The sequence below is a fragment of the Danio rerio genome, chromosome 3, assembly GCF_049306965.1.
Source record: "Danio rerio strain Tuebingen ecotype United States chromosome 3, GRCz12tu, whole genome shotgun sequence".
NCBI classification, from domain to species: domain Eukaryota; kingdom Metazoa; phylum Chordata; class Actinopteri; order Cypriniformes; family Danionidae; genus Danio; species Danio rerio.
The window spans coordinates 29,317,436-29,342,426 of NC_133178.1; the positions used below are offsets into that span (position 1 = coordinate 29,317,436).

General features: G+C 39.1%; 1 protein-coding gene across 3 annotated transcripts in view; it reads right to left on the minus strand.

Moving 5' to 3' along the window:
* syt3 (synaptotagmin III) overlaps window positions 1-24,991 on the minus strand; it is a 111,144-nt gene that overhangs the window by 15,940 nt on the left and 70,213 nt on the right. For 2 of the 3 annotated variants that reach the window (XM_005163974.6, XM_073944559.1), the window contains exons 7-10: window positions 20,725-20,851; window positions 20,164-20,382; window positions 8,882-9,002; window positions 6,172-6,343 (exon numbers count right to left, since the gene is read on the minus strand). In XM_005163974.6, coding sequence (XP_005164031.1) covers window positions 6,172-6,343; window positions 8,882-9,002; window positions 20,164-20,382; window positions 20,725-20,851 — 639 coding nt within the window. Of the gene's footprint in view, window positions 1-6,171; window positions 6,344-8,881; window positions 9,003-20,163; window positions 20,454-20,724; window positions 20,852-24,991 lie in introns of all 3 variants that reach the window. The other variant, XR_012401046.1, reaches the window with a different exon arrangement.

Below are 24,991 nucleotides of genomic sequence, written 5' to 3' on the forward strand. Positions count from 1 at the left end.
AGAACCACAGCACAGTGCATCCATTACCACAAATAGGCAGGAGAGCAAGAGAGAGAGAAAGCCACAAAAGAACACAAGGAGCAAGAAGGCAGAAAGTAACGAGATATAAAATTAAGCCTAATCCGCATCATGTAATTAGAAAGATACAGACAGGACCTTAGCGTCATATAGCAACCTGCCCATTAAGACACTCTCTCACACACACACACCACACACACACACTGAGAGTTTCCACATGCAGTCCTTTAATTACGCAGACACAGACTGAGAGATCACATAATTACACAGACAAACAGAGAACAGAAGGAGAGAGAGAGACAGAGGTACATTTCAATTATTGAATTACGAAGATAAACAAAATGAGGCGGGTGCACAGGGAAAGGACTCAATGATTTGAGCGAAAATTTGTCACAGAGGACAGATGGGTAGTTGTTTATGATAGGTCTACTGATTACCGAGATAAAAGAAACGAGAGAGAGAGAGGAGATGAGAAAAGAGGGAAAGGTGTCATAATCACTTAATTACTTGAAAAATTAGTATGAAAGTGGAATAACAAGCGGATACAATAAGCAGAGTAAATTTTTGACATATATTAAAACTATTAAAAGGTTAGCTCACCCAAAAATAATAATTACCTCATCATTTACTCAGCCTCATGTGGTTTTAAACCTTTATGAGTTTCTTTCTTCTGTTGAACACAAAGGAAGATATTTTAAAGAATTCTGGTTGCTTGCACTCATTGACTTCCAAAGTTAAAAAAAAAAAAACATGAAAGTCAACAGCCCGTTCACACATACAGACTTTTCCGGAAAATGGCTGGAAAAGGGATCATGTGCAAACAGGCCCTTTTTGAAAATACCGGTAAAATATTAATTCTTAGTGCCAACTGTGGAAAAAATGATCGATAAAATGCTTATAATAAACCACTGTGAGTTTACCTGCACTGAACTGCGTGACATGTGAGCATGTGATGAAGTGTCCTGTGAGTCAGACTTGAGTAGCCTACAACACTGGCAGTCTTTCGTTTTTAAAATGTAATCTCACAAGCTGCAGCACAAACTCAAGAGTACATCTCGGTATCCTAAAGTGTTCCTCCACATCTGGTCATCGATGTTGTTCACGATAGCTATTATTTAGTCCATCTCTGAGACAAAAGCACCTACATGAATGCAAGATCTTTGAATAAAAGTGAAACAATGATGAAAATAACAGACCCCCTTCATGTTTAATACAAGCATGGCCGTTTAGAGCTTTTGGCTAATGATGTCAGAATTTACAGATATATTGGAATGAATGTGTGAATGGTCCTTTCCTGAAAATTCTGGAACGCCCTTGCCTGTGTGAACAGCACATATCTGAATTTACATGTAAAAGAAATTTTCTTGATATTTACCGGTATCAGTGTGTGAAAGGGGCTAATGGGTGCCAGTAACCAGAATTCTTTAAAATATCTTCTTTTGAAAAAAACTAAATAGATTTTGAAAACGTCAAGGGTGAAATGATGACAAAATTTTCATGTCCATTTATTGTACATAGTTTTAAAAGTTTCTCGAAAGGTTTATAAAATGATGAATAAAGAAATATAGCAGTTTACGGTATACAGTTGAAGTCAGAATTATTAGCCCCTGTTTGAATTTGTTTTCTCTTTTTTAAATATTTCCCAAATGATGTTTAACAGAGCACGGAAATTTACACAGTATGTCTGATAATATTTTTTCTTCTGGAGAAAGTCTTAAATGTTTTAATTCGACTACAATAAAAGCAGTTCTTAATTTTTAAAAATAACATTTTCGGGACAAAATTATTAGCCCCTTCAAGCTATATTTTATTCCGATGGTCTACAGAACAAACCATCATTATACTCTAACCTGCCTAGTTAACCTAATGAACCTAGTTAAGCCTTTAAATGTCACTTTAAGCTGTATAGAAGTGTCTTGAAAAAGATCTAGTAAAATATTATTTACTGTCATCATGGCGAAGATAAAATAAATCGGTTATTAGAAATTAGTTAATAAAACTATAACATTTTTAAATGTGTTGAAAAAAATCTGCTCTCCATTAGACAGAAATTGAGAAAAAAAAACAGGGGGTCTAGTAATTCAGGGGGGTTAATAATTCTGATTTCAACTGTATATAAAAACTGCAAGTCAATGGCTGCCAACAGTTTGAGAGCAAAAAATATAAAGATCTAGATAAGACAAAACAAAATTAATACATGTGGCCAATGTCCTAGTTCTACATTTTAGAAATCACTAAGGACCACAATTTAAATGAGTAAATTAACAACACATTTTCATTTTGGGGTAAACAAAATTAGCATGAACAGAGTCGACACAACATTCTACTTATTTACAGCTAACAGTTTTTTAAAAAGGTAGCTTGTCTCTACATCTACAGTATTCTTTAAATTATGAGTAGTTTTTATCCAAGGGAGCTGCATTTGTAAAGTCGCTCCACTAACAATATCACTAAATCAAGAAAGAAACAGGTGCCAGCAGATTTATCTCCTGCATTTTCTGTAATGCCAAAATAAAGTCAGTCAAGAGGATTTAAAACAAAATACTGTATGTGTGCTGCAAGCAGCCTGAAATCAAACAAATAACATCGGTTTTACCAAGCAGTCAGCACACCAAGAACAACACTTCTTCATCTCCAACAAAAATAACTTGCACCTGCGCAACGACTTCCGCAGTAGCGCTGGTTTAAATACAGAAACAGTAAAACGGCATGTCAGATATATGTATAAAATGACTATTATCCGACAGATAGCGCTTCTGAATGGAGCGTTTAGCACAGATGGCATGCAGCAATGCTAAGAGCAATTCATCAGCCGTTATCTGTGGCTCACAGACGAGCAGCTTCATTAGGAGGGGCCGGTGGTGTGCCGCGTGCCATTGGGGAGAGATGGAATCACAGAGAGCAGCGACAAACACGCATTTGGGGAAAGTCGGATGTGGATTTCCTCAGCACAGAAAGCCATTCTTAAAATAGAAGCGTGATTTGTATGCACCTGATTTCCGCAAGGCATATTCTGTTCCACAAAAGCACACAAAACATGGCCATAAGTGGGATTAGATGCCACTACACACCGAGCAGTAGGTATACTTTTTCAAAAAGTAAAGGAGAAACATGTAGAAGAATATAAAATCTAGACATAAATGTCTCTCTTAAGGCCTACCACACACACACACACACACACACACACACACACACACACACACACACACACACACACACACACACACACACACACACACACACAGAAGAGGTGACTTGAGCTGTGCCCACCAGACAAGAAATATTGGCTGTGTTACAGAGTGTCTCACCACCAGACATTACTTCCATTAGTATTAGGCCGTCATGTATATTCATGAGGTGTCTGTCTTTATGCAAAGCAGTGCAGACGTCCACCAGGAATAGTCCGACACACAGGGGCATAGAGGTCTATGTTCAGTGAAGCGCATACACATACAAATATGTGCCACAGGAATGCTAATTCACCAATTAAAACAACAAACTATCTCATCAGTACCAGTCATGGAGATTTGACAATGCATAATAATGTTTGTGTCTGCTCTTTTTTTTTTTTTTTTGGTGATAATTTAAAAGTGAAATTCATTGAACTTGTGTAATTAATAGTTTGAGTAGTATTTGAGGAGTCTGAGATCAATAATTGGATTAAAAGTCATTTTTATGTTTGACAAGGCTGCATGTATTTCATTATACTACATTAAAACATTAATATACACAATTACAATTGTGCATATTGTTTAGCCTTTTTAATAACATTTAAAATGTAATTTATTTCTCAAACACATTTTAGGTATCATTATTACTCCAGGCTTTTGTATTGCACAGTCCTACAGAAGTCCCTTCAATATGCTGACTTGCTGCTCAACAGAGACAAGGAACAGAAAATAAAAAGAAATGTTAAATATTAAGCTAAAACTAGGCTATTATTTGAATTTGATAACTTATGTAACAATATAAATGAATAAATTTACAATTTTTAATCAAGAGTAATACTTTGTTTTGTAAAAAATCTTACTAGCAGACCCCATGTTGTTCATTACAGTACAGAAATACAAGTATTTACACAGTTAGGCTTCTTTATTTTATCCACTCAATAATCAAATTAGGCAAACTATTCCAAATTCTGCATGTAAACATAGCAAACGTAATACTAAAAACTATATTTTGTGTTTCTTTCGGTTACCTGCCTTCACTTTCATGACTGGCCATAATACCAAAACAGCCAATGGCAGAGCCGGAGTGGGACTCCTTTTCAGCTTTGGAGTTTCAAGCCTTAGACCGGCCCACATCAGTTCACAAGTGATTATTATGTCTATTTCAAGGACACAGCTGCTTTAGAACTTCAAATGTTTTTCATAAATATTAGAAGATTAATGGGTAGCTAAATCTCCGACATTATTCTTTAAAACATCACAATGTCCTTTCCTGCAGTGTTTGAATATATATTCTGTGCAAAATTCTGTATAGATATCCAGTTCTTCATAAGGGTGGTCGCACAAAAAATAAATTAAAATATGTACACCCATATAAGTAAACCACACAGTATTATATGTCTTAACACTAAAAAAAATAAATAAATAAATAATAATAATAATAAAAATAACTCAGCATCGTAACGCATCATGCTGACCACTGGACCACAATGGCGCTGTTATGCTGGTGGGTTTGGAATAAAAAATATCTGCAAGACTCCTTTAACCAGAGTATTACTTTCTATTGATGGCTTAATCTTTTTCTCCCCTTTTTAGATTTCTGATCAAGTTATGTCAGATTTATTAAAGTAGTGAATCATCTGATTTTCATTGAACAGGTATAATATTCATTAATATTAAATATTCAAATTCATATATTCATTAAGGTGCTGCTGTTTGGGATCGAATGATAGTTATGTCATTATTAGTCTGCAGGTTTCATTTTGTTCATGAGGCTGCGAGAAAATGAATACAAAGAGCGGAGCTGCTGTAAAATAATGAATAAAAAGAGTGAGGCTATGGTCAAATAAATAAATAAATGAAAAAAGTGAGACTGCTGAGAGTGCAAGCAGTTAGAGACACCGGCCCTCGTCGCCAAAAAACCGACTGGCCCACTGTGAATTCTCCCGGTCCTCCCGATTAGCCAATCCGGACCTGGCCAATGGAAGTGCTTCTGTGGTGCATGTCCTAATGCTTGCAGAACAGACAGCTCACGTTTCCTTTAATAAGACACATAAACTAAAAAAACAGTAAAAAAAACTGTATCATAACCTACCACACTTATACAAACACGCAGCAGATCCAGAAAAATGCACAGCAAGCCCAAAAAACTCACCAAATATAAGACACAAATGCCCATTCATTCATTCTCCTTCAGCTTAGTCCCTTATTTATCAGGGGTCACCACAGCGAAATGAACCGCCAACTATTCCAGCATATGTTTTACACAGCGGATTCCCTTCCAGCCGCAACCCAGTATTGGGAAACACCCTTACACACTCATTCACACACACACACACACACACACACACACACACACACACACACACACACACACACACACACACACACACACACACACACACACACACACACACACACACGTCTTTGGACTGTGGGGAAAACTGAAGCACCCTGACAAAACCCATGCAAACAAGAGGAGAACATGAAAACTTCAAACAGAAATGCCAACTGGCCCAGCCGGGACTCGAATCGGTGACCTTCTTGCTGTAAGGCGACAGTGATAACCACTAAGCCACCATGCTGCCCAATTTAGATACAATATATTTTAAAACAAATTGCAAATGTTTATACAAAGTGGCATCTATTTAATATAATGTACAAATCATGCACTACAATATTACTAAATAACAAATGTCTGCATGATGTGTTTTTAATGGTGTTTTAATGTGTTTTTTTTTTGGCCAATTTTGCCAATTTCCACCACAGCTCAGTCCTTGAATAAGAGCCTCTTTCTTCAAGTGAACAGGAAGTCCTGCAATGTGTTCCTGCAATAACTCTGTGAAACGCAGCTTGTAATCATGCCTAAAGTTGCAAGTAGGCACTTCCTGTCAAGCCTCATATCTCAGCATGGGGCTTGATGTGCTGCAGTTCTGTATATGTCTCAAAGCCCATCACAGCATGAAAAAGGCAGTCATGATCTTACCAGTCGTAGTCCATGACGGCTATGATGAGCGACACACTCTCAATGTTCTCGTTGGGAATATCAAAGACCAGAGCCTCGTTATACGTGGGATTGAGGGTATTCTTCTTTATGGATGTCTTTCTCTTTTTCAGCCTTCGACCTTCACAAACCAAAGATGCCTTTACGTATGGATCTGGAGGAGAAAATGACAATTTGTCAGTCAAACTTAAACAGCAGTAGAGTTTTGGCAACATAAACTAAATAGATAGTTCACCTCCCAAAAACTACATTTTAAAAATACAACCTTTGTAATAGGGATGCATGATATATCAGCGGCCATATCGATATCGGCTGATAAATGCTTTTTTTAATGTTACCGTTATCGATCTGATATCAAAATTAGGCCAATATCTTTAAGCTGATAGATTATGTAATTGTATAGAACTGCCTGCCTAACACTTGCGTGTGTCGAACTTGTTCAGTGCTCTATAACAAAGCTTACATCACATTGTTTATTCCTTTAAAGTCCGTCCTTCCTTTGTGTGGTATTGCTGTGCGTTAATAACTCAGTAAGTAATCACATTCTTATCATTGTAGATATGTTTGATAGAGTGTCATTGTGTATTTTGGGTTAAATCGCCTCAGGAAAGGTATTACATGTGTAAACATGATAGCAGCAATGCACACATGCTAAAGAACTTGTTGGGTTGTTTGTAATCTAATATGATTATTTGGTCTTTTTTTAAAGATTGTATTCAGTTTGATCTGCATATTTATAATGATTATAATGAGAGCATGTGATGGTTATTATCATGCACACACATAGTGACTAGCGAGCCGTCAGAACCTTCACAGCAGCAGGGGAGCTAGTCACTGAATCCAGCATAGGGGTTTACAACTATCCGCCACATTCTGTCTTTATAATATGCACTGTGTTTGTCATGAAGTCATCTGTGCTTAATGCTCAGTTGTTGTGTCAAAATCTGACTTTCGAGGACAAACCTGACTCCGCTTCGCATGCACATGTGTGATGCATCACACAGCAAAAACCTTTCATTGATCGGTTTTCCCGCAATTGACAGCAAGAACAAACATAGAAGAGTTGTCTGATTAACAAGCAGCACCTACATGTGTTAAAAGAATCAAAAATGCCAAATGGGGCGAATTTTTGCTGCATTTTTAAAAAGTAAATCATACATTCTGTATTTAGCTTTTTTGCTTGTACGGTGGCTCTAACCTGTCAAAACACCTCTCAAAATGCTTTTTCGGACATCTAATATTTGTACATATATTGTAACACATTTTATTCAGGAACTTTTGAGCTGGTTTCAGTTCTTCTTTCATTTTCATTTCATTTAACATATATTTATTTAACTTGTTTGCTAATTAAGTTCCATCTTGTTATTTAACCAATTATTTTTATACAACAGTCAAGTACATGTTCATTTGCTATGCGAAGAAAAGTAAATAATAAATTTTTGGCATGCTGATTTATGTGAAATGGTGAATATAAGTCTATATGATCACCTTGCAATTTCGAAATTATAGCTTTTTTTGCTTTGAGTAGGCTATTCAGTTCATAAGATCAGTTCAAACGTTGGTCACACTTTATTTTGATGGTCTGTTTGTTGAATTTAAGTTACATTGCATCAACAAGCCAACTAAATCACATTAGATAATAAGCAGACTGTTAGGTTGGGGTTAGGATTAGGATTAAGGTTAGTGTAAATTGACATGTCCTTGCAAAGATTCTTATAGTCAGCTAAGTGTCTGTTTAGCAGCAGTATCAACCGATATTAAGCAGACAGTCTACTAATACTCAAATGGACCATCAAAATAAAGTGTTATCCAAACTTTTATGAAGTTTTAGAAATAAAATCAGTCGTTCAATGTATAAAAATATAACATTTTGAAATAATTATACTTATTGGCTATAGTATATCGGCTATCGTCCTCTAAATCTTAAGAGTTATCAGTTATCAATATCGGCCAAAAAATCCATATCGGTGCATCCCTACTTTATAAGGTTTTTTTCTGTTGAACAAACACATAAAATATATATTTTGTAAAATGATGGACACCGGTAGCTATTGAAAAGTTTTCCAAGGCTTTTCAGCATTCTTCAAAATTTCTTAGTTTGTGTGTTCAACTAAGAGAAAATCATTCAAACCGGTCTGAAACAAACGGATATTGAGTAAATAATAAAAATGTTCATTTTATGGTAAACTATCACTTTAAAATGAATGTTAGTAATGATATCAATAACGATTATGCAAGCATCAACCATACATTAGCATCTATGTAATCATACCTGTCAGTGTGTACCAAATGTTACTTTTTCATAATGCCCTTTCATAATGATCATGTCCTTTGAGAAAATCTTTATTGCATCACTTTAAGCCTTGATGTGATAATTAAATTAGCCAACACTAATTAAAGATGTCTCTTGTCCTTACAACAGCGATGTTGATGCCTTTATGAGGCCTTCCTGTGTTGGCATTGAAATTTTTAAAGGTGTTATTTGATATTCGCAACTTTTCAGAGGTGATGCTTTGATGACCTTTAATGTTATTTCATTATTCACATGCTGGTCTTGTTACATGCAGATTATTAATGAGAAGCAGTTTCATCACGTCTCAATGTTAACAATGTCTGAGGCACTAATGAGGTATTGCTGCTAATTATGAGGGAATTAGATGAATGGCTGGGGACAAGGAGCGAGACCAGACACCTGAGAAGCCCGTCAGGTCCATGGCTTTCAGATTGGTGGCCTTAATGATGGTGACGGTCAGTCGGCCAGCTGTTGGCAGGTAACACAGTGAGAAGTTCAGCTCTCCCAGGTCAGCTTTCTCCTGCAAACACAATAAGCATATGGAAAAGGCATACTGAGTCAGGTAAATGCAATGCAAGAACATAATGAAATATAAAAAAAAAAAAAAAAAAAGGTTTCAATGACTGCAACAAGTTTCAATAATCAATTTGTCCTTTTATTAAGACATAAGGATATACAGGAAGAATGTTTGTGGCATTTGATATTGATTCAAGCATTTTTCAAGGATTCCTCAGGGTTAAATTCAAAGGTAGCTCTATAGACGAAAGCTGGGCCTGCTGTTGACTATCATAGAAAATTATTTCAATTCGTCCTTGAATCTGTACATCACAATGAAAGTCGTGATTAAGTCAAAGCACATACTACAGTAGGTTATAGAATTAAACTGTGATTAACATAAAAACATTCATACATTGAATACACATTCAGCAAACTTTATAGCAAACAAACTGTTTACTGTTACAAACAAACTGTTAAAAAAAATGTAAAGTTTTTTTGTAAATGCTGGCATCCACAAAAAAATCTGGAATTAGTGAGGTTCATTCAGTTTCAATTTGGCACTCAACTTTTTTCTCTCATCCAAAGCTATGGTGTAACGCAAATTATTTACACTATTTAACAAAAAGTTCACAGCATCTCTCACCCCTCAAGCAGGCCAAAGATTATTCCTACTCCCCCAAACTCAGAATACATCTCTTGTTACTGTGGTAACACACATATAAATGGTTTAATGACCTCAAATTTGGATTAGCTCCCAAAATCTTAGAAACAGGCAATAGAAGACAAGACAAAGAATCAAACTTCCTGTAAATGGGACTTTTCTCTATCTCCATTGTGTTGTCTTATCTTTGATACTCTGAACCTTTTAATGCACACCTCATTATGACATTTTTAAACACTTATCTTATGTTTACTATCAAATCAGTCATTAGTGAATGTGATTCTATATACTTACTCATAGGTTGCTACAAAGTACTAATCTGAGTTTACACACTCAAAACTGTAAGTTCATTATACAAATGAACTCAGAAACAATTAGAGAAACTTTTCCCATTTAAAGAAGCTACAGTATGTCGTTGGCCGAAACAATATTCAGTAGGTGTGGTCTAGGTATGAGCCGGTATAAATTTCTGGCGGTACGATAATCTTGGATAAAAATATCAGCTTCACGGTATCATGGTATTGTGATTACTGCTCTGAAATAAGTTATTTTTAAAATGTCAAAACTTTGTTTTCCCATTAAACACGATATATTTTATTTTGGGAAACATTTATAACATTTTGGAACATTAAACATGTTAGGCTAAATAGTTAAAATAAATCACTGATTTCTTTACAAAACATAAACTCATTAATAAAAAACTTGCATATATAGAAGGAACGATATAACAGATAATTTTAGTGGTTTTAAAACCACTGGAAAGGTAGAGCTATCATGCAGATGCCATGTGCTTCAGCCTTCTTCTATCAAGTCAGAATCCCATAGCTGAAGCCATTGCATTGAATGTTCCCACAGCGGCTGAGACAAATGCAGGTATCATACACTTTAACTACTTTAATCAGAGGTTTAGATTAATCGTGTAGGCACCATTAAAAAGGTTTTCAAGATGGTTAAACTGATTTGTAATTGTTCATTCATTCTCCTGTTTTATTCATTTTCACTTTTGCTCCAGCCTTATGTATGTGTTCAGTTTTGTCATTATATACTTGACTCAGCTAAAAAAATAAATAAATAAATAAAAAACTTTTGTGCACACTTTACACTTTGTTGAATCTGTAATAATAACTGCTTCTATCTAAGTCACTTTAACGATCTTTAATGCTTTTGTGGCCACTAAAAATGACATTCTTACTCACTGGAAGAACGAGTTTGAATTGCAAGCTTCAGCAGCATCAAGCTATTACATATGACCAAAGTAGTAAAAGCTGCAAATTAAAAAAAAACTACTAATATTCAAACTGCTGTAACTGAGTAGTTTTTCTTAGGAATGGTAATTTACTACGTAGTTTTAAAAATGTGTACTTATACTTTCACTTGAGTACCTTTTTAGTGCAGTATTGGTACTTTTACTCCATTACTTTCCTTCCAACTGCAGTCACTACATTTTTCTTGTCTAGAGTTCTTATTCTTGAGTAGAAAAATCAGTCCTGGAACTCCTGTCCAATCAAATTGCACATAGAAAGTGAACCACATCATACTGAACAACCTCAAAACAAGGGCTCTATAGAAATGCAGCAAACTGTTTGAAAGCATTAAAAGTGTCCAAAGAGATGGCCAAAATCTTTACTCTCAATGACCCAGATGTTTAGATCAAGGGTGCCCAAACTCAGTTCTGGAGGGCCGGTGCCCTGCAAAGTTTAGTTCCAACCCCAGTTATACACACCAGAACCAGTTAATCAAGCTCTAGGTTTACTAGAAACTTCAGGGTGGTGTTGAAGAAAGTTGAAACTAAACTATGCAGGACACTGGCCTTCCACGACCGAATTTGAGCGTCCCTAGTTTAGACAGTCTGAAAATTGCTGAAGAGTCTCAATCAATAACTAAATGTACAACAGAATGTAAAGTTAACACACACCAGCACAAATTGCATATAAAAGCATTAGTTTTTCACAGCATAACACTTACTACTCTTGAGTACTTTTAAAAGTACTGTTTTACTCGTAATTTGAGTAATATTTACAACAGATACTTTTATGCTGATTGAGCTACATTTTTGAGCAAGCAATGGTACTTTTACTTGAGTATGACTTTTCAGTACTCTTTTCACCACTGCATATAACTGATCCAAATATGCATAAACAATTATAACTGGTTATTATTAAATTATTCAGATTGTCCAATTAGCTAATTAGCTACAATGTTTATCACATTCCGTGTCAATAGAGTCTTGATTTTAAATGTGGATATCGTATAAAAAACTTTGTCGCATGTATTTAGACACTGGTCATCCAAGCAGCATGAAATTACTAAAAAAGGGAATCACTCCCAAAGTTCTGTTATGATCAGTGAATTTCATATTTACATCATGTTTACATGTTGGCTGTTGTAATGAGAAGATTCAAAAGCATGCAGAACATAGTAGTAAACACCAGCGGATTTGTCTGTAATTGGCTGCACGGCTCAACACTGCAAAAACACACTCTAAAAAGAACTTTTTTAATGCTCTCCAGAGTGTAAACAACAATATGCACTGCAGCATTTACTAATTATGTTTGGCAATATGCCATTATACCAGCTTTTAGAACCTCTGTCTTTAATTTAAAATGCAATTTAAATATGTGACAGACAAGTTTTAGTATCACATGATCAATAATTAGATTTGTACTAAATCATTAGGAAAAGTTCAATAAAAGATATAAGATTCTAAGATAAAACATGTTTTATTAATTATACTTAATTAAGATTTCTAATGAATTTTACAAAGTACTGTATTAATTACTGTATTGTATGTGTGGCATTCCGAATGCTTGTAAGTGCAGTATGATTTTGTGTCTGTATTTCCCATTCTCCCCATATAACTTCTACCATTAAACTCTGTCTGTTTTTTTAAAGGATGTTTATTACTGATCAAAAATGTATTTACAGTTGTTGTGTTATCACTTGCATGCGTTTAAAGAAACTCAGACAGACTCTCCAAGCATAAAGTATACAGTGGTTTGTTTTCCCCCTTATGCTCCTTGTTGAGACTTTCATCTTTCTCTCAAGTTCTTGTTCTGCCAGACAGAATTAATCATCAGCTATGATGAAAAAAGAACAAGGGCAGCAGAGGTAAACAAAAAGAGCTGCAATATTTCATCAAAAACGCCAACCATCTGAGGTACATCTCCAAGAACTATAGGAGCTGCCAGCTTCAGGTCTGTGTCCGTACACGTGATGTGAATGCTACGTGATGTGTGAGTATTTTTTTTTTTTTGCTACACTCCGACAGCTCGAAAAATGAATTATACCTCAAGATATTTACCAGCTGAGTAGTTAAATCCACTACCGCCACCTGAGTGGCCAATTGCCTGAATCCTGTATGTAAACATTTGATCTACATGTCAGAAACACACTCAAATCCAGCATGCATCACAGAACAATCATTAAATTCCTCTTGTCAGACAGGGAAGACAGTGCCAAATCTATCTTCTTTCCTTCATTTGATCTAGCCGTGCAGCAGAAAATTTCATCTTCCTTATTTAAGCACACTACAGCTTGTGTTTGATTTGATTTATTCTCTCTGTTCTCCAAAGGTATAAACATCTTTTAGAATAACACTGCTCTACACTCAGGATAAAAATGTTTCTAAAAAATGCACCATTAAGATGCTGTGGCAAGTGCTCGTGATAAAAAAAAAGCTTGTTCGCACATCGACCTTCACTAATTTCATGTCATTTTCTCTGGAAGGACAAGCACATGCATCACTATTTCTCCTCACACCTCTACCAACATCCCCCCAAGGACACATCATCACCATCGACTTAGCATGTAATCATGCATGATTTCCAACTGTGTATGTCTTGTGAATACAAGATGAGCTTTTGAAAAAAGAAAATTAAGAGACATTGCAAGTACTAGAAATAATTCTATCATCATCTCATTATTCAATCTGTTCTTGAAAGTGAATCCCAGCATCATTTCTTGGGTGAAATTAAACAATTTGTTTAATTACATATGAGGATGGCATGGTGGCACAGTAGTTAGAACTCATAGCAAGAAGGTTGCTGGTTCTAGTCCCTGCTGGGCTAGTTGGCATTTCTGTGTGGAATTTACATGTTCTCCCCATGTTCACATGGGTTTCCTCCGGGTGATCTGGTTTCCCTCACAGTCCAAAGACATGGCGCACTATTTTAATGATCTAGGCGCAACTGTGGTCTAAAGCGCATGCCGCAAAAGCATTAAGGGAGTGTCAGAGTCCACTTTAGCTATTTTAAGGACGGTGCATGGTCTAACAGGGCTGTGCTTATTCTCTTAATGAGTTACGGGTGTGTTTTGAACATTGCGTGCATTAAACCAATCAGTCTCATTTCACATACCTTTTAAGAGTCTGTTGCGTCACATCATGGCACATTTACTATTTACATGGCAGACTTTGTAAATGTTTCAGCAGAGAGAAAACAGTTAAACAAACCATCTGCAGTGAGGATAAATAATGAGACTCCATTCGTGGATAAGGAAACGGTGTTGTACACACTCCACTGAAGATATCCATTAGGCTACATATTTAATTTTGTTTGTTAAGCGCAAAGATTTATTTCAAAACATATTCAGTTCTAATTTTTAGCAAACTAATAAATGAACAATAATAACAAAAATAAGTGGTCAAAAAACTGAGTTATAAATCAACACATGTCCTATTCTTATCGCCCATATGGTGATGCATACGACTCCAAAACCCGACAGGGGGGCAAATCTAAACTTGTTTTTATTAAAACAAATATAAAGCCGGCAGCTAGCTCTCTGCAACTCTCACATGGTCACCCACTGAAGCTAAGCAGGGCTGCGCCCGGTCAGTACCTGGATGGGAGACCACATGGGAAAGCTAGGTTGCTGCCGGAAGTGGTGTTAGTGAGGCCAGCAGGGGGCACCCAACCTGTGGTCTGTGTGGGTCCTAATGCCCCAGTATAGTGACGGGGACGCTATACTGCTCAGTGAGCGCCGTCTTTCACTGGCCTTTGTCCATCATGGCCTCCTAACCATCCCCATATTCAATTGGCTGCATCACTGTCTCCTCTCCACCAATCAGCTAGTGTGTGGTGTGCGGTCTGGCGCAAAATGGCTGCCGTCGCATCATCCAGGTGGATGCTGCACACTGGTGGTGGATGAGGAGATTCCCCCCACTGTGTAAAGCGCTTTGAGTGCACAGAAAAGCGCTATATAAATGTAAGGAATTATTATTATTATTATTATTAAATATGCAAATAATAAATATTACTGTAAATAATAATAACACTATACAACTCAGTCATGAATAAACTGAAAAAGCCCCCGGACATGAAGGCATGGAGGTAGTGTAACATTTTAATCCTTTATTTTTTTCATATGTAAAGATATTTGTGCATTGCTGTACATCGTGTGTGTATTAAGCTGTTGAACCTGCATAGGCGCATAACTAACATGCTCTGCACTGGACTTTAAACCAGCTTTTACTTGGTCAATCGCGTGGTCTACTTCAATGTTAAGGCACCAACAATGCACCTCAACACACCTCCTTTATAGACTGGAACACCTCTTGAGTCCACAAAGTGGTGCAAATGGATTTGCTATTTAAACAACGTGGCACAAAATGCCAAAATTAGGGTTGCGCTGGTCTCAAAATAGCAACAAATCTTGTCAAACACAACATGCCTTATTGCGCCGGGTGTATGATATGAACCATGTTGTAGAGGTGAATTGGACAAACAAAAAATGACCTTAGTGCAAGAGTGTGTATGGGTGTTTCCCAGTACTGGGCTGAAGCTGGAAGGGCATCTGTTGGGTAGAACATATGCCAGAATAGTTGGTGGTTCATTCCGCTGTAGTAACCTCTGAAATAAAGACTAAGCCGAAGAAAAATTAATTAATGAATCACAGAATTGAACGCAAATTTGATTTAATTCTTAAAAAAACTGATTTTCTGATCTAAGATGATGTATTTTGGGTGATTCAGCAATATAAAATAATATATTTGAATCCAATAAAACTTTAATAAAATTTGAAAGTCAACTAAATTTAGATAAACTTTATTCCCAAAACTCCAGCACGACTTGTTTGCTGTCACTAAAATGCTGCATGTACCACCCAGAAGAAGCAGAATTTGCCTCAAAAGAGAGATTTGTGCACATTTGTATTGATGACAGCAGTCATTTATCAAATGATGATCAGGTGACAAAAAAAAAGCGTTATATCTTGGTGAATATTCAGAAGCCAAGCACACTTGAAGTTTTTCAGATGCTGGTGCAGATGTGTTCAGTGCGAGTGCTTTGACATCTTGAGCTGTGTTGTTTATTTGTGGCTGGAGTAGGCCATGTTGCCATCCTGTTTCTCCTCTCTTTTTGACTCCTTGTCTCACTACTACACTGTACAGAAAAAAAAAATCTGTCAAGTAGGGATGTCCACTTTTCTCCAGAGTTCAACTTCAGCCATAAGCAAAAACACCTGAACAGGCTGAAACACGGAACGGGGTGAACTTTTACTGTAGCTGGAACAAAACTTTGCAATACCAGTATCTCACAGCTTCAAACTTAAAATGTACTTACTGTGACCTTTAAAATGGCTATATTATTATGTATTAATCACTTTTTAATGCCAATGTGTGAGGAGCTTCTAATAAAACTTCCTAGGTTGTCTATGTAGGTTTGTAGTCTGATTTGTTAAAGGGCATTTCCTAAAGGGATAGATCATCCAAAATGAAAACGAACTTGCAATTTAGGCCCAATCTCAATTCTACCTCTTAGCCCTTCCCCCCTAACCCTTCGTTTTGCGTGTTCATATCAACGGGATGGGATGTCCCAATTCTCTTTAGCTTGAAGGTTTAGGGCTAAGGGAAAGGGCTAGATAGCCCTTGAAACTGAAAGTTTTCAGGACCACACTCGAAAATAAGGGGTACAAAAATTTCCCAGGATACACCATCAACAACAGCAGCATGGCTGCACACGGAAGGAGATGCACAAATTAGCATTTTTTGTCATTATTATGAATCTTTACAACAAACAAGCATGCTTTAATACATTCATAATGGTGTTTGTGTTTTATCGTCATGTTTAAAATAAAAAAGTTTAAATAAAAGCCGCTAAATTTCGATATCCATTATAATAACTCCTGTATAGTAATAACTCCTGTATAGTAGCAACATTCTGTCACTCTATGGCACTCAAATACCCTGACAGAACAGTCTAGTGGCTGGAAATGAGCTTTTTACAGTGTCTGATTTAATGTTAATGTTGTTTTTGTTTGTTTACATATATGAATATGGCCACTGTGTGAATACACAGTACAATTATGAGTTTATTGCCATGTAAAATCAATACGATAACATTATATCGTTGCCTTCAGTGATTTCCTGAAGATAAATACCAAAAAATAACGCAACTGGAACAACAACAGCAGTCACCATCGTCAATCCCATATGAAGTACAAGATCGTGATGACATATAAAGACGTGTGCAGGTGTTGTAGTGTTGTCACATTTCTTAGGGGTAAATTTTAAAGGTCTCACACTCTGTTTCAAGGGTTTCAAAAATAGAATTGGGATTGGGCCTTACATACACAAAACCTGACATTTTAAAGGAAAATGTTGGGAACCAGGCAGTTGATGGTAATCAATGAATGCCTTCAAGGTAGGATTGTTAAGACAGCTGTTTGATTATCGACATTCTTTAAAAAAACATTCTCCTTCTTTCCTCAACAACAGCAAAAAGCAACTGTGTACAGGTTTGAAATAAGTGGATGGTGATAAAATTTCACAGAATATTAATGTTTGATGAACTCTCTCTTGTTTGAAATATTTTTACATATTCATGCTAAGTGCCACACTCAACGGCATGATCTGTTATCAGAATATCACAGCAGAGGTGTTTCCAACATTTTTTTTTTTACCTAAATCAGGAATTAAAATCACATTTTCTGTCAGTTTATAAGGTCATTGATCCATGTTCATTAAGTTTTTCTGAATTTACAGCTAATTTAATGTTCACTTAGTCAATTATTCATTTTCCTTTGGCTTAGTTCCTTATTTATCAGGGGTTGCCACAGTGCAATAAACCACCAACTATTCCGGCATATGTTTTTACGCAGCAGATTCCCTTCCAGCCACAACCTAGTACTGAGAAACACCCATACACTTTTATAAACACACACTCTCATACACTATAGCATATATCTTTGGACTGGGGGGGGAAACTGGAGCACCCGGAGGAAACCCATGTAAACAAGGGGAGAACAGGCAAACTCCACACAGAAATGCCAACTGGCCCAGCCGGACTCAAACCAATGACCTTCTTGCTGTGAGGCGACAGCGCTAACCACTGAGCCATAGTGCCGCTGTCCACTTAATGTTATTCATTATTCATAGATTGTTAATATGTGCCATGTGTGTTTTATGTACATTACTTTGCTCAATCCTGGCATGTTGTCAAAACAAATGACTAAAAAAACCTTCACTGAAAATTAAAACACTGTCATAATTTATTCAATCAACCGTTGTGACTTCCTGTGGAACACAAATAATTCTGTCAAAGGTTTGATTACCATCATTCTTCAAAACGTCTTCTTTTGTGTTCCCTAAGAAAAAGTCATAAAGGTTTTGATCGATTTCGGCATGAAGGATTTGCTGAAAATGACACGCAGGTGTGTTTGATTAGGGTTGTAACTCAACTCTCCAAGACAGCGACTCTCAAGGCCTGAGGCTCAATAGCCTTGTTTTACAGTCTCAGCATAGTACGGCAGATCGTGATAATCCAACATCTGGTAGTTGTAGTTGTAGTGTGCTGCATCCTCCACAACCTAGCACTTAGAACCTGTGTGTTTATGGCGTTACCTAATTTGCATAAATCTGTCAGCACATCAAGTGCTACAACAACACAGACAGCATGTCCAATACACAACACCCTCAACTACTCATTATCTTCTTGTTTTGATTAAGTGCTAATTAGGGCAGTACAATATGCCAATATATATTGTATGGACAATATAAAAAGTCAATCATTTCATTTATTTTATGGTGTCGCAAAAAACATTGTTTACTGTAATACCTTTTCATAATGTATATGACCGCAATATTATGCCTCATTATGGAGATGCAGACAGAAACATGAACAACAGCATCTTAAGAAAGATTTTCAAAGTACAACGTCTACACTGCTTTTTATTTAGCAACCTTTGTTATTTTTATATTGGTTCTATAATCATTCATATTTTTAAATATTTTATATTTTTATTCATATTCATGTACATAAATATGTGCGTTGCGTACATACAGAAATATGCATTTTCCTTTATCAAATATTTGCCCTGAAGGTCTAAATAAAGTGAGAAATATGAGAAATCAGATACAGGAGTAAATTCCTGAGTATACACTTCCAACTGTAAAAAAAGAAACATTTACATGTGGTCAACATAATTTTATAATACTATTAATAAATAGAATTTACAGAAATGGTTCGATATCGTGATATATATCGTTATCACAATTTGAGACATTTATAGTGATATATGATTTCTGTCATATCGCCCAGCCCTATCTGTAATTAGTGGTGGAAAGAGTACTGAAAGTTCATACTCAAGTAAAAGTACCATTACTTGCCCAAAATGTAGCTCAAATAGTATAAAAGTATTTTTTGTAAATATAACTCAAAGTATGAGTAAAAAGTGGTCCTTTTAAAACTACTCAAGAGTTGTAAGTAGAGAGTATTATTCTATGAAAGGCTAATGCTTTTATATGCAATTTGTGCTGGTGTGTGTAAACGTAACATTCTGTAGTACATTTAGTTATTGTTTAAGACTCTTCTCTAATTTTTAGACTTTCTAAACCAGGGATTACCAAACTTGGTCCTGGTGGGCCAGTGTCCTGCATGGTTTAGTTTCAACTTCCTTCGACACACCACCCTGAAGTTTCTAGTATACCAGAGTTTCTACAGGTTTTATCAAGTCAAACTCAAGACTTTTAAAGACCATTTTAATACCATAATGATTGAAATTTCAGACTTACACAAAGCCAAATGCTAAAGATTTTTTTAACGGGCCAATTTAAAACCTTAAAAACGTATGTTATTGTAAGGAAGATAATTAAAGCACCCTGGTCTCTGGGTCATTGAGTGTAAAGATTTTGACCATCTCCTTGGACACTTTTAATGCTTTCAAACAGTTTGCTGCATTTATATAGAGCCCATGTCTTGAGGTGGTTCAGTATGATGGGTTTTTACTTTTTATGTGCGATTTGATTGGACAAGAATCACAAGACTGATTTTTCTACTTAGCCAATCACCATAGACAAGAAAAAATATAGTAGTGACTGCAGGTGGAAGGAAAATAGTGGAGTAAAAGTACCAATACAGCACTACAAATGTACTCAAGGGAAAGTAAATGTACACGTTTTACAAAAAAAAAAGTACATAAATTACAATTCCTGAGGAAAACTGCTCAATTACAGTGATTTGAGTATTTGTAATCTGTTACTTTGCATTACTATCTGTAATGAACCTTGAATGTTGGGTCATTATCTTACCGCCGTTCCTTCCACAATGTCTCTCCAAATAGGCTTCTCCCCAGTTCCCTCGCTGAAGTCCAGCAGGTTATCCACTACCACTTGACCTATGAGGTCGTGTCTGGAAAAGCGGTCAAAGTCGTAGACGGAGAAGTGGAGCTTGCGCGCGTGCAGCTCAGCCAGGGGCACGCCGAACTGGAACGTCTCATTAAAGACCGGGTTGAGAGTTTTTCTGTGCACCTGCGAACAAGAGCCACGGAAAGACAGAGCGGAAATGAGAGAAAGTGAAGGAAATTAGATAAGTGAAGGAGCTTAGAGGGAAAAGTGAGTGAAGGGAGCGAACAAGAGATTGGTTAACATCAAAACTGTGGACGCATAAGGCTAATTCAGAATGCACTGGCTGATATAAATGTATTTTTAGATGAACTAGGGCACTGGGAAAAAAGAAATCTGCAGGCAGGCAGGCAGGCTGAGAAACACATCCAGATCTTAATGAGTCCTAAGAGGGTCTGCCATCTGAACAGTGGATTATTGTAAAAGCCGTGAGCTGACTGCTGCCTCGCTAGCATAAAAAAAAGATACCTTGGTCTGAAATTTCTTCTTCCTATCAGGCAGTAAGTAGATCTTGACATAGGGATCGGAGAAACCATTGGCATCCTTCGCCGGGAGGTCCAGGGCTTTCAGGATCTTAACCACCAGCTGCTCCGTGCTGTAAGAAAGACATGTCAACGTCACCCTAATTCACTTTGAACTATCTGGAACTTTCTGCACTCGCGAGCCTGGGCTTGAGTTTATTTCAGCATCATCTAACCGGCAATGACAAGAGAGTCGGTTTATGTTGAAATAGGCTGACATCCAGGCCAGCATCGCGACGGCAATGCAGCACTACTGAGTTCAGCGAGCCTCAATAGCTGTCACCGAGGTTCAACAGGGGTGGGGGAAATAGAGGAGGTGCCAATGGTACAACGCGACTCAACGGCTTGGAATTAATTGACAGACGGATGGAGCCGTACTTGTGCAGCGCAAGCTAAATGGATCTTGTAGCAACGTGAATATATGAGATAATACATCCGTAATGTGAATATAAAGACATGAATATTTGATGTGTAATGCAATGACTGTGGTCTCCAACACCGGACTTTATAAATAATCTAGAGCTTATTACGAAGCAAACCATAGGTCATTTCATGGCTAGACTACAGCAGGCTTGTTGCGGTCTGGTGCCAAGCGCAGCACGACCGTGAACTTCAGAAGCGCGAGGCTCATCCTGTGTTTTGCGCAGATGTAAATAAGAGAGGCGGGGGGAACTTCTGTGGTTGCTAATCAGGCCTTGTTAGAATGTGTCTCTCAGCGTTAACAAATGCGTCACCCTTTCATTAGGACACTTAAACAAATCAGCAACACTGGGGGAGGAAAAACACAAGCAGAAATCCAATACGGCACAGACTGGCATGCTGCTCACAAAGAATGTGGATGACATTACACAAACCTCAGCCAACGAGGACGGAAATAAATATATTAATCATGCAATATTAGCATCCAATTTGTAAGTGACAAATTTAATCATCCAATACTTTAGAATCATAACAAGGCATTGATTAAATGGTTATTCCCGCTGACAGACATTTGAAGTGACCTGAAGTTATTCATCTGTTTTCATGGTCAGTTTAAAGATTTCCAGCAGCATGCCATTATAACTGTAGGTGCATTATTTGCTGAGTAAGAAAAATTACATATACAGAAGTATTCGCACCCTTTGCTTAGTACTTTTTGGATGTACCTCAATATAAGCCTGGCATAAGCCTGGCACATCTATCTTTGGGAAGTTATGCCCATTCCTCTTTGCAGTACCTCTCAAGCTCTATCAGGTTGGATGGGAAGCGACGGTGTAGAGCCATTTTCAGATCTCTCAATAGATGTTCAACAGGATTTAGATCTGGGCTCTGGCTGGGTCACTCAAGGATATTCACCAGGTTGTTGTGAAGTCATTGATATTTTGGTGGTGTGCTTTGGGTCGTTGTCCTGCTGGAAGATAAAACATCGCCTCCGTATGAGGTCAAGAGCACTCAGAAGCAGGTTTTCATTCAGGATGTCCCTGTACATTGCTGCATTCATCTTTCTCTCTATCCTGACTAACCTTCCAGTTCCTGCAGCAGAAAAACATATCCACAGCATGATGCTGCCACCACTCTGCTTTATTGTAGGAATGGTATTAGCCTGGTGATTAGCCTAATACCATAGGCCTGATTGGTGGATTGGTGCACAGTTGGTTGTCCTTCTCCCCTGTTCACTCAGCTTAGATGGCCGGCCAGCTCTAGGAAGAGTACTGGTGGCTCTTAACATCTTCCACTTAAGGATGATGGAGGCCACTGTGCTTATTCGAACTTTCAGAGCAGCAGAAACTTTTCTGTAACCTTCCCCAGCCTTGTGCCTTGAGACAATCCTGTCTGAATATCTACAGACAATTCCTTTGTCTTTATGCTTGGTTTGTGCTTTGACATACTTCTGTACATGTGATTTATTCTTTTTTTCTTTTTAAAATATTTGCAATAATTTCAAAAAATTATTTATCACATTGTCTGTCAGGGTTCTGCCACTCTGATCTTGTAAAATCTTGTTTTGGTGGCGGATCTCTGACACTACTCGTGTCCGGTCCTGTTTCTGTCTCTGTGTGCGCGCGCGCCGTCGTGGGTGTACGCAGAGTGTGCGCGCTCCTGCTTGACGCGGCCGCGTGCGCGCTCTGCGTCCCTCAGACGCGTGCGCTCTTGTACTCGTGTTTGTGTTTTCGTCTGTCAGCAGCATGGTGTTTCATTCCCAGCGTCTCAGTCTTGTTGGTTTCGGTTTTGGTCGGCGCTGGGATGAAGCATGCATGCTGCATATGTGAGCGCATGGTGAGTTCATTCATCGTGTGCTCGTGTCTTGCGTCTTTTGTCAAAGCACGTGGCTCGGTGTTTACATTGTGGTCACGTGCTTTTGTCGTGTGCTTCAGTGTTGTGTTATGTGAGCGCATGGCTTGTATTGTCTCTCTGTGTCATGCGCTCTCCCGTCTATTGTCTAGTTCCACCCTCCTTGTTAACCCATTATTAGTTTGTCATGTTCACCTGTGTGTCAATTTACTTTTTGCTTTATAATCCCCCTCATGTTTTCAGTCCTTTGCGAGTTCGTCATTATATGTAGTCGATGTTTACCTGTCTTGCTGTGTCCAGTCCTGCCTTGTCGTGCCTGCCCAGTCAAGTTTGTTTGTTTGTTTGTTTGTTTGATTTATTGTTTGTTGTAGAAGTGTTTTCCCCCTCGGGGTTGTTTATTTTGCCTTTTATTTTATTTTTTAATGAATAAATCCTACTTCACTCTGCGCTTGGGTCCTTGCTCCTTTTTCCCTTTACCGGAACGTGACAGTACGAACTCGCCAAAAATGAGGACCCAGCAGAGTGAAGACAGCCCCTTCTCCAGCCGCATACTGCAGCTCATCAGTCTGCAGTCGCTGCGGCAACGTGGCATGAAGGTGGAAAGTTTTGCGGCTAAATTTTGTGTGGCAGCAGAGGGGCTGGGGTTTAATGATCAAGCCCTGGTGAACCTCCTTAACTATGCCCTCGACAAGCCCCTCAATGTCCAGCAGATGCTGAAATTGGGAGGGCTATCTTACCATCAGTTTGTGGAGCATTTGGTTCATCAGGCTGCTTATGGCGAACATCCCAATCCCAGCTCTCTGTTGCCCTCTGCTCTGCAGCTAAAGGAGAGAGTGATCCTTCAAGAGAAGAGGATCCCTTACACCAGCGCCACCTCCCAACACATGTCCAGCCCGCAAGGGCTGACCCGCACTCAAAAGCGGAGGTTAAAGAGGAAGACCTCTGCTGCAGTGTCGGCTCCAGCCCCAGAGCGCCCTCCAGTGTCGGCTCCAGCCCCAGAGCGCCCTCCAGTGTCGGCTCCAGCCCCAGAGCGCCCTCCAGTGTCGGCTCCAGCCCCAGAGCGCCCTCCAGTGTCGGCTCCAGCCCCAGAGCGCCCTCCAGTGTCGGCTCCAGCCCCAGAGCGCCCTCCAGTGTCGGCTCCAGCCCCAGAGCGCCCTCCAGTGTCGGCTCCAGCCCCAGAGCGCCCTCCAGTGTCGGCTCCAGCCCCAGAGCGCAGCTCAGTGCCGGTCCCAGTCCGGCTCCTTGCCCTGCCGGCACCACCCAGACGTCTTGCCCTGCCGGCGTCAACCAGACGTCTAGCCCTGCCGGCGTCAACCAGACGTCTAGCCCTGCCGGCACCAGCCCGGCGTCTTGCCCTGCCGGCACCAACCAGACGTCTTGCACAGCCGGCGCCTCCCAGACGTCTTGCCCAGCTGGCCCCAGCCCGGCTCCTTGCCCTGCCGGCTTCAGCCCGGCTCCTTGCCCTGCCGGCACCACCCAGACGTCAAGCCCTGCCGGCCCCAGCCCGGCTCCTTGCCCTGCCGGCACCACCCAGACGTCTTGCCCAGCCGGCTCCAGCCCGGCACCTTGCCCTGCCGGCACCTACCAGACGTCTTTCCCTGCCGGCACCTACCAGACGTCTAGCCCTGCCGGCCCCAGCCCGGCTCCTTGCCCTGCCGGTCCCAACCAGACGTCTTGCCCTGCCAGCCCCAGCCCGGCTCTTTTCCCTGCCGGCCCCAACCAGACGTCTTGCCCTGCCGGCGCACCCCAGACGTCTTGCCCAGCCGGCCCCAGCCCGGCTCCTGGCCCTTCCGGCTCCCCTCTGGTCTTCAGCCCCGCCGGCTCCCCTCTGGTCTTCAGCCCCGCCGGCTCCCCTCTGGTCTTCAGCCCCGCCGGCTCCCCTCTGGTCTTCAGCCCCGCCGGCTTTAGTTAAGTCGCCTCTAGACCAGCCGGCTCCCCACAGG